The 10,984-nt window shown below is 36.3% G+C and overlaps 1 protein-coding gene across 2 annotated transcripts; it reads left to right on the forward strand.

Moving 5' to 3' along the window:
• Window positions 1,410-10,984, forward strand: LOC18774748 (serrate RNA effector molecule). 2 transcript variants are annotated; one of them, XM_020565974.1, is made up of 13 exons: window positions 1,410-1,974; window positions 3,213-3,328; window positions 5,700-5,757; window positions 6,661-6,735; window positions 6,837-6,911; window positions 6,986-7,033; window positions 7,230-7,298; window positions 7,394-8,194; window positions 8,312-8,360; window positions 9,226-9,506; window positions 9,617-9,799; window positions 10,390-10,499; window positions 10,753-10,984. In XM_020565974.1, exons 1-12 carry the CDS (start codon window positions 1,538-1,540, stop codon window positions 10,448-10,450), a joined length of 2,253 nt encoding a protein of 750 aa, XP_020421563.1. In that variant the 5' UTR covers window positions 1,410-1,537; the 3' UTR covers window positions 10,451-10,499; window positions 10,753-10,984. The 2 variants fall into 2 exon arrangements, with proteins under 2 accessions (XP_020421563.1, XP_020421564.1); XM_020565975.1 differs by having other exon boundaries at window positions 10,390-10,466.

The following is a 10,984-nucleotide window of genomic DNA, read 5'->3' on the forward strand; positions in this document are numbered from 1 at the left end:
AGCAAACAATAGTATTTGGTATAGCTTGTTGTACGATGAAATTGCAAAATCGTTTAAGTGGTTATTTGAGACTTTCCTTGAAGCGATGTTTGGAAAGCAACCAAAGACGATTCTAACATATCGTTGCAATGGCTAACTCAATCTTACATGTATTTCCTGAAGCTTCTCATCGACTTTGTGTTTGGTATGTGTATCAAAATGCTGCTAAGAATTTAAGCCATGTTTTTCATGGATCATAAGAATTTGCTCTTGATTATAACGCATCTGTACGTAATCATGAGGATGAAAATGAGTGGTTATTAGCATTTTCAACACAAGAAAACTCTAATATGATGACAAGTTTGCAAGAAAAAATTTCTCTTACTCAACTACTTCATGTAGATATATATGCTAAATTTACCTTATTGACTTGAAATTTGGGTACTTTGTAGGAACAAGTACATATTGATTTTTTTTATTTCCCAATATAAATAAAGGGGTAAAGCATTGGGAAGTTGAGCAAGATCCTTTTGCATGTTTTGTTGGATTTTTGGGTAGTGCAACAAATGAAATATATTTGTTGCATTATACTTTTTTTTTTGTTGTAATTTTTTGTGCAGCCATAAAATTTTAAAAGATGAAAATTGCACAAGTTCTTCTTCTTCTTGGCTCTTCTTCTCCATTAGTGCAATGATATTCTAAAACCAACATATGAAATGAGATCATACTTGTACATTTTATGCATGGGAATTGAGTTAATAGTGATTACACATTTTGTTTGGATTGTGCAACATCATCGAATTGAAGGGTAAAGGTTGTACATGTACTATTGTTGCTTAATTGGTGATAATGAAATGTGGTGACATTTTGGTTGCAAACCATAATATTGCCTCTCTTGTGCATGTTTAGAATTATGTTGGAATACTCATGAGTTCTTCTTTCATCTCGACGCTTCCACAGTTGGACTGCTCTCTTTATCTTAATGAAAAACGTATCACTAGTGACCAAAAGAAAACCTAAAACCATAGCATATATTTAGAATTTTAAAAAAAATTAAAAACATGAAAACAAATAAAAGCATTTAACCACAACATATGTTAGACATTTCTTTGAATAGGTTAGCTGCAACCTCTACAACCTCTACAACCTATACATTTAATTTACTTTAGCAAAAGAAATGAAAACCAATTAGCTTGCAAGGAGAGGAGAAAATTATATAACAACTGAAATAACTTTTTACTTATTTATCAACATAAGTTTATTACAAGCAAACCACATTAATAAAACAAAATGAATTTCCACGTACTTTTTTTCACACCCAATTTGTGAAATTGACTCAACGTGCATGGTTGATGAGTGAAAAAAATTAAAACGTCACCCACCCAATCCACTATTCAAATGAATTTTCACACCGAATTAGTGAAATTGACTCTTTTCACCCGCGGCCTCTCATCAACTCTCTCTCTCTCTCCCATTAGTCATTGAGTCGTTTCAGCGTTTCATTCTATTCTAGGGTTTCTTCCACCCTCTCTCCGCCTTCTCCAAATCCCCAAACTCCATGGCCGAGATCATGAACATGCCGGTCGAGTCCTTGGACCGCCGTCGCGACCGCAAAGAGAAGTCCTCCGAAGACCCCCAATCGTCGCCGCAGCAAGAAGCACCGCCTCCGCCCCCGCCCCCTCCACCCACGCGAAGGCGCGACAGGGACGAAGGTCGAGACGATAGGGACCTCGACCGCCCTCCGAGTCGCCGGCCTGACTACTACGATCGAAATCGTTCTCCTCCGCCTCCGCCTATTCGAGAGAGGGAGAGAGATAGAGAGAGGGGCTATAAGCGCCGGAGCAGCCTCAGTCCTCCTCCTCCGTACAGGGACCGAAGGCACTCGCCAACTCGGAGGTCTCCACCGCCGCCGTTCAAGAGGTCCAGGAGGGAAGATGGAGGGTATGAGGGCAGGAGAGGGAGTCCCAGAGGAGGGTTTGGTCCTGGGGATAGGAGGTGAGTGTGTCTTGATGGTTTTTCCTGAGTTTTACTGGTGATCTTGGATGAGTGCTTTATTTGCTATTAGTTTACTGAGAGATTGTGAGGGAATGACTTCAGTAGGTGCAAATTGAAGCATTGCCTGGAGATTTGAGAACATAAGCTCTGAATTATCCCCAACTACTTCCATCTATAAGACCCATATATCCACTGCGAGAGTTTTGCTGCATTTTGATGATTGAATCCTATAACAATGTTACAGGACCATACCACTTAAAGCGAAGTCATGGCACTGAATACATTGCCTCTATTTAATATTTGGTGAAGAATAGAATACAAAAGGCATCTATTCTTTGATTCATAGAAATTCTTCTGGAGGGGTTCTGTTTAAAAATTCAGATCCGAATATTTTGTTTTATGGATACGGGTCATCATTTGGACTATAGAATGATAAGGTCGTTGTGTTTGCTGTGATATTGTTCTTTTTGTTTATGTGAGAATTGTGTATTGCTACGTGTGGCTTGATTTTATCGTGTTTTAATCATCTTTGTGGCATTATCATGAGCTATCCCGTTGTAACCACTACTTGTTGTCTGATGGATAATGATTTATGTGTTGGTACAAACTATAAGAGACCTTTAATGGTGAGAGACGTTATCTATGAAATACCTTGCAATTCTGATTGATTTGTTGAAAAATTGTAAAAGCTTGAAAATTAGAGAGGTTTTCATCACTTGTCCCTAAAAGTTAAATGTTCTATACAATTAGAAGGAATTATGAAATCAAAGTAGCATATACACCTGAATAAGAGTGATTATGTAAAATTGGTACCTCTAATTTGTTCTTAGAGAAGTAGGGGGTAAGTTGGTATTCTGTTTGTCATAACCAAAAGTTTTCCTCTATTCTTACTACACTTGCAATTTGTTTAACATGCTTATGTAAGTAAATATTTCCTTGTAACTAATAAATAGAAAAAAGGCCTTAATGTTAGATGAGGAATGGGACCTGAAGGTGTTTCTTGCTATAGATGCACCTTTTGTTCTAAAAAATACCACCATTCCTGTAGTTCCATTTATGGTACCTTTTAATGCTTGTATTTTCTCTCATTTGCGTATATGTAGGAAATTTCTGCATATTTCTAAGAATCAGTTTATGGTTGGTTTTCCTAATATATATAGTTTGAAATATTTGGCTTTATATGGTCTTCCTGTGTCGAACTTCCTTGAACGTTGTTCCTTTAATCTTTTGATGCATAGGTTTGGATATGATTATACTGGATATGACCGTGAGATGGGGGGTAGACCTGGTTATGCTGACGAAAGACCTCATGGTCGGTATGCTGGACGGTCATCTGGTGGCTATGGTCCTCCTGGTAAGTTCCTAAATGTTTTTGCAGTTTTCTGTGGGTGTTTTGTAGTTTTAATATGATGAAATTCTTATTCATTAATGTGCTTAAGAGATAGCCAATTAAGTAGTTGTAAGATTACGCATGATAAGATACTTTAACAAGTCTATAATATATAAAGTCATGTAGTTTTCTTATGTGGTGAATTCTGGATGGGAGGTTCAGTGTTGAAACTAAGTATCTTCAAAAATTAAACCATCTAAGATGACATTGTGTTATGGAAGGCTACACATGTTTTAGTTAGCTAATTGGATGGCACAAGAGACATGATAAATAAGGAAGCTTAGGTATGGTTTGTCTAGTTGTTAATCACTGCAGCATTAGATTACTAAGTGGTTTAAGTGTTTTCCTTTTCCTTTCCTATATGTTGTAATGGAGATATGGGTCCTTGATTATTGTAGAAGGATGGATATGGTTTACATGTGTGTTGCTCATATTTCTAGCTTATACATAAACTTTTCATTTCAGTCAAGGTATTTTGAATAGTAATAGTCCGGTAGATATCCTTTCTAATTCAAAACGTTGTCTGTGTTGTGTATGTTGCGGGCCACAAACATGATTAATATTTGACTTACGTTTTTACTTGGCTTCAAATCATGACCTGCTTCTAGGTTACTAGCTCCTTTAGATAGTTGACTTCTATGCCTAATTTAACCGGTTTACCTGCTTTCAAGCTCTCTTGACTTATGCTGCAAGTTCATTTTGGGTGAGTTCCATTGGCTGTTTATGCTGAAAATCATCGTGACATATCGGGAGATACATAACAGGACTAATAATGTGTATACATTTCTTTTTGACTTTTTAATAGTATTTGTTTCTTACTGTTCAGAAATCTAGGGCTGATCCATCTGTTTTAGATAAATTGGTAAATTCTTCATTGTTGGTGGGTTTGGTACATTGCTTGGTGATTTTTGGCAATAGATAGATTGATTTTATCAGTCATATACACATCGATACACTTGTACACATTGATACACATGTACACATGTTTATTCATATATATATTTATTTCGACCATAAAAAATTTCATATATATATTTGTATAATATATTTTCATATATGAGTTATCTACTGCATGTCCTGCTGGATCACCTCCTGATAAAGGGAGTTTTCTTGGGGGCGGGTGGGGTTGCTCCAGCATGCAGTCACTTATGTGGGACGACATACAAGAAATCATTTGATAAGCTTCTTCCTGTTTCTCAATGAGGGTTGCTGTTCCTGATAGAACAGTTTTGTGTGTTTGTGTGTGTGTGTGTGTGTGTGTGTGTGTGCGCGTGTAGTTATAGTATGTTTATATTCATTTTTTTGGATATAAAAAGTTATATACTTGACCAATTAATTTTGACATGGTGCCAAGTTTGATGCCATAAATTGCCCCTTGTTTTAAGGTAAGCCCAGTTTAATGTAAACATATATGTTGCCATGATTATTGTCCTAGGTAACAATATTTCCACAAATAGCTCAACTTTAGTATTTTACAAACCTCTTGTTGATCATGTAATTCCGTAAGGTGCTAATGCATTTTCTGTAACCATTCGAGATTATCAGTAAGAGCAAATATGAAGACTCGAAAAGAGCATTTTTCTTTTGCTGTTTGATGCTTACTGGTTGGTCTACCTTTTTGTGATGGTAGTATTTTTGCTTTCTTTTGGGAACTTGACCTCGGACTACTCCTTAATATTTTCAGAAGTGTTTTAAGGATTGCATTAAGGCTCTAACAGTTTAATCATGTGCACCTCCTGGGTACATCTCCTTTGCACCTTTATTGTGGACATATGAAATTTATTTTATGATTAGGAGATGGTGGTGAAGAAAGTACTGGCAAAATTGGCACATTCTCAAGAAGTGGTTGTAAAATGATATATGGGATGTTGTTTTGAGATCTACCTATTAGTTCTGTTCAATGCTTTCTGGGGGTCGCGAGCGATTAGTGTTGGTGGAGGTGGCTGGTAGCATCAATATTTTCCTTAAATTGATTGGTGTTGTTGTTGAATGTTTGCCGAGGTGCTGAGAGACTGGTGTTAGTAGTGCTATTAAGTCAAGGATAGCTTTGGTGTTCATGAGACGTTCGTGATCCTTACAACCCAGATGCTCGTATGTTAAACATGATTTTAGGGATTTTATTTGCATTTATCATTCACATCTACGGTATGTAGGTACAGATGCAAATTTTACTGTAAACTTAATTCATATTTTTGGTTTATGGTTGGATATCTGTTTGATGGTGATGTAATGTATTTTTTTGCCTTGACGCTTACAAATTTCAGTTTTAACTTTTAACTTTTAAATGATCAAATAATTTTTATATTTTTGATTATATATTTTCCCTTCTTCTTAGACTGGGATTCAGGACGTGGTGGTTTTGGTGATGCTTCCAGCACTGGGACTACCCAAAGGTTAGGATTTGATCCTGTACATTAGTTCTATTTCTTTTTAATAAATTCCGTTTAATTTATTTATCATTTCTTGTTTTGTTCGGTACGTTTATGATATTATTCTTTGCAGATTCGGAATGAAAATTCAAAATCATTTCTATTGTTTACTTATTACTATTGTATCATACGTAGCTAAACAATGTGTTTGGCATAGTTTGTCTGTTTAATATAGTGGGTCCTGCTTATGTAGGCTGATCATGTTTATTCTAGGTGAGTATGAAATTTTGAAATACCAGTAATTTCGAGGAAGCCCAAAATTGGTTCTTGGTGCATAAGCTAATCCACTCTGTCATCTTTCCTTGGCTGAAAGGAATTTAGTTTTTCTGTTTTTTGTGTTTTTTGGGTATTTCAATGGGCTTAGAAACACAAATTTTCTTACAATGAAAAAAACACACTAGAGGCAGCATGAACAAGAAATCCATCAGACAACTGAAACGTAAGCCAGAAGACAAAAGCCCATAAAGCACCTAGTGGAAAAGTGTTCCCCAATCAAGTAGAATTACACTGAAGGGAATGCTCTTGAAATATTTTTTCTGAGATGACCAAATAATGTCATAATTTTCGAGCATGAGTTTATCTAAGGCTGTGAAAAATGATATCATAATTTTCACTTTACCAATAGTGAAATCTAGGTGCTCTCTTTTCTATGGTTATATAGTGAAATAAAATGAATATCGGAGGGTGTTGTTTTAGTTTTGTTTTGTTTAATTTTCTTTTTAAATCTGTTTTGCTCTCCCTTGTCTTTCAAATTGCAAATTCACATTTTGAAAATTTTGATTGTTTATCGCCTCACTTTATTCAATGGAAGCTTGGGGCTATTTTATTTTCACTTAGAAATGTGACATACTGAATAATATTTTTCAGAGAAGGGTTAATGTCATACAAACAGTTCATTCAGGAGCTTGAAGACGACATTCTGCCAGCTGAAGCTGAGCGCAGGTACAGAACGGAGTAATGATATTGCTCTGGAGTTCTATTACATGGTCAACTTATGATTTTTTGAATAATAAAGGAGTGATTTCAACTTATTGATGATGCAGATATCAAGAATACAGGACGGAGTATATTACTACTCAGAAACGAGCTTATTTTAATGCGCATAAAGATGAGGACTGGTAATGGTGTTTTATGTTGTTTCTTTCCTTTGGTTTACATGTGTCATTCTAACATAACTAGCTTTTGTCCGTAGGCTCAAAGACAAATATCATCCCACAAATCTACTCACTGTCATTGAAAGGTGTGCTCCTATTATTCAATCAAATGAAGTTTTTCTTTATTATGTATTTGAGCAGAATTTTTGTTGGTCGGAAATTGTTTTTTTTTTCCTTTTCCCTGTTGCAATTGTTCATTCAGTTTTGGGTGATTCAGTCTTACATACCTGGTTCTTTCCTTTTCTTTAATTTTAACTTCTTGGATCCAACTGTTATTTCTAGGAGGAATGAACATGCACGAAAAGTAGCAAAAGATTTCCTGCTTGAACTGCAAAGTGGGACCTTGGACTTGTAAGAATTGTCTACACTTTCTGTGCGTATTTGATTCTGCATCTTGTGTGTATTACAGCAGGCTGATAGTGTTATTGTTTTTATTTTTTATGCAGAGGCCCAGGTGTCAATTCTGTGGCTCCAAATAAATCAGGACATACTAGTGAACCAAATTCTGATGATGAAGCTGACGTGGGTGGCAAGCGGAGAAGGCATGTCAGGGAACCAAATAAAGAAAATGATCTTCTTTCAGCTGCTCCTAAGGCTCACCCAGTCAGTTCTGAGCCCAGACGTATACAAGTTGACATTGAACAAGCCCAGGCCCTTGTTCGCAAACTTGACTCTGAAAAAGGAATTGTGGAAAACATTTTAGCTGGACCTGATAATGACAAAAATAGAGAAAAATTGCATGGTGGCTCCACTGGCCCTGTTATTATTGTACGGGGTTTGACATCTGTCAAGGGCCTGGAGGGCATTGAGCTACTAGACACCCTTATTACTTATCTTTGGCGTATCCATGGTTTAGATTATTATGGAATGAGTGAGTCAAACGAAGCTAAGGGTCTCCGGCATGTAAGAGCAGAGGGGAAGAGTTCCGACATAATAAGTAATGGAGCTGAGTGGGAAAAGAAAATGGACTTGCGTTGGCAAGAAAGGTTGCAGAGTCAAGATCCCTTGGAAATAATGACTGCTAAGGAAAAGATAGATGCCACTGCTTCTGAGTCCTTAGATCCTTATGTTCGGAAGATCAGGGATGAAAAGTATGGCTGGAAGTATGGTTGTGGAGCCAAGGGTTGCACAAAGCTCTTTCATGCTGCTGAATTTGTGCACAAACATCTTAAACTGAAACACCCTGAACTCGTGATTGAGGTGACTTCCAAACTGCGGGAGGAGCTGTATTTCCAGAATTATATGAAGTATGTTATCTATTTAAAAAAATAAATTATGCTAGTTGATAGCATGTTTATATTTCTAATTCAAATTGTTATAATGTTTTCTCTATATGGTTTTTTACAATATACTTTCATTCGCAGTGATGCAGATGCACCAGGTGGAACTCCTATTATGCAGCAACCTGTACTGGTATAAATTTTTGAAAATTAACAAATTATTGTTTCTGGTACGGCTATGTATGTAATACTTTCCCTACCTATGCAACATTCATACTGGGGATCAAATTGGTAACATGATATCAGTTTTTTACCTCCCTCCTCTTTCTCTATATAATCCAAGGTTTTAATCTGGTAAATACTTGGGATATCAGAAACATACCAGCTGGCTATAGGTTTTTAATTGACTTTTGTTTTCAGTTTCAGTGGATTTTCCACACTGTATTTGTGTTTCCATACAAGAGGCAGATTTGATTTAGTATTCTACTGAGGATCCAAATATCATAATGAGTTGAACCATATGATCTATAATTACTCCAAGATAGAAATAATATTTTTAGGAAGACGAAAGCAGACTTTATTGTAGCTTTTACATATGAGTCCCGTTGTGTGTATAGTATTTTCTTTTATTAGACTTCACGTGCCATTTCCGTAGGACAGTGGGATTGTATGGGCATAGATGGACCAGATCTGATTTTACTCTTATTTTCCTCTGTCAAAAAGTGCATAGTTTGTATCAGTATCTGCTTTGCTTTGTTTGTAGTTCATATGCCAATTGTGAGGGATCCCAGGAAGTGCATAGTTGGACCATATCTAACTTTCTCTAACATTCTCTACATTTTCGCATATATGTTCTTTGAAAAAAATAAAATAGATGTCAACAGATGTCTTAAGTTGCAGTAGTCTATTACAAGAACCAAGAACTTAACTTTTCCTAAATATTTTATGTAGTTTTAAATGTTATTCAACTTCCAATCATCCATGAATGTCAGTTGATAATTTAATCTTTTTTTTAGCATTGTACTTCGTTGTTCACACATTGAATCTGTCATTTGTAGAGGGAAAAACCACAGAGACGTAGGCCAGGTGTAGAGAATAGATTGAAAGACGAACGTGGTAATCGTAGAGAACGAGAAAATCGAGTCAATGGTGGTGAGAGATATGATAGGTCTGATAACATGCAATCAAGTGAATTTCAGTCCAACAATGATGGTCCAGAAGGAGGAAATCTCGACGAACCAATGTTTGATAATTTTGGTGGACAAGGAGTACGTGTTGGTCCTCCTTTTCCGTCAGATATACCCCCACCACCTGTATTGATGCCTGTGCCTGGTGCTGGGTATGTGCACAATTCTTGAACATTTTTTAGTTATGTTTGAAGTGCGATTGGTGTGTCACTCTTTTTTTGAGATCATATTATGTATTGGTTTTGTATTGTTTTCATTGCAGTCCACTAGGACCTTTTGTTCCTGCTCCACCTGAAGTTGCAATGCAAATGTTGCGAGAACAAGGTGGTCCTCCACCTTTTGAAGGCAGTGGTAGAAATGTGTGGTCTGGACCCCAAATGAGTGGGCCAGCCCCAATTCTTGCTTTGTCTCCAGCTTTTCGACAGGATCCTCGTCGTTTAAGAAGGTAACTTATGTGTGAAACATCATTGAAATGGAGGGTGTTCCTAACTGGATCTGCAGTTGTGTTTGAGCCAAACTGAATATATATTTGTTTTCTGGTTGAAATTATTAGCGAAGCTTAGTATATTTGTCAACAGTGGTTTCCATTTTCCCTTATGTTTTTGGCAGGGAAAAATCTCGTACTACCACAAATGACCATAAATAATTGAATACAACTGGTGTGGATTATGAATGCTAAAACGAGTGCTTGGCTAGTTGTGGTTTTCTTTTTATTCTTATATTTTTCTGGTTGGTTTGTCTTTTTTCCATTATTTCGTGTGAAATTATTTTGTGGTGTAAGTCTTTAAGGCTTTGTTTGCCCTATATGTGTTGGTAAGATTAAACATTTTCTGGCATTATCTGGTAGTCTCGTGTTTAGGTTTAATTTTCACCCCTTAAGGGGTTTTTGAACTTGTTTGCCAGTTCTTCCGTTGTCAAACATGAAGATAGTATATGATATTCAACTATTGAATTTTGAATGCGAATTTTTTTGAATTTTGTTGTTGATTTTAAGGCTGTAGACAGGAATTGCTGACTGGCTTTCAATTTCTGCAGTTATCAAGATCTAGATGCCCCAGAAGATGAAGTCACAGTGATAGACTACAGGAGCTTGTAGATATTTTTATTGGCAGGTTGGTATAAGACTCGACTGTCATTGTTTCCAGGTAAAGGCAACTCCTGTAAAGTCCAACAAGATTAACCACTGCGACCAAATAAAACAAAAAGAAATGAGGTCAACCACTTGAAATTATTGCATCGTAACTGAAGATTCAAGTTGTAGTGAAATCTTGTAGGATACCCTGCTACTCACTTGGAAACCACCGCACTTTTTTGTCAATGATGATGCTTCCGGCTGAGATAATATGTTAGGGATGTAACTCATGTTTTTCTTTTTTGCTCCACTTGATTTGCTGACAGGTAAAAACGATTATTGTTGAATTCCAGGTGGGAATATTGATGTGTCTTCGAAATCATATATCTCTGTAAATTGAAGTTGTAGACTATAAATTCCAGATGGTTTTCAATTTGTTTTAATTTTTTTCGGTCATAACTTTCAATTTGTTTTCTGTCTATCTTTTTATCAAGGTAATTTTTGGATTCGGTTGATCAATGATTGATAATCAACTACAGATGAGGTGGTTCATTGTGA

This window comes from Prunus persica, chromosome G6, assembly GCF_000346465.2.
Source record: "Prunus persica cultivar Lovell chromosome G6, Prunus_persica_NCBIv2, whole genome shotgun sequence".
In the NCBI taxonomy this organism is placed as follows: Eukaryota; Viridiplantae; Streptophyta; class Magnoliopsida; order Rosales; family Rosaceae; genus Prunus; species Prunus persica.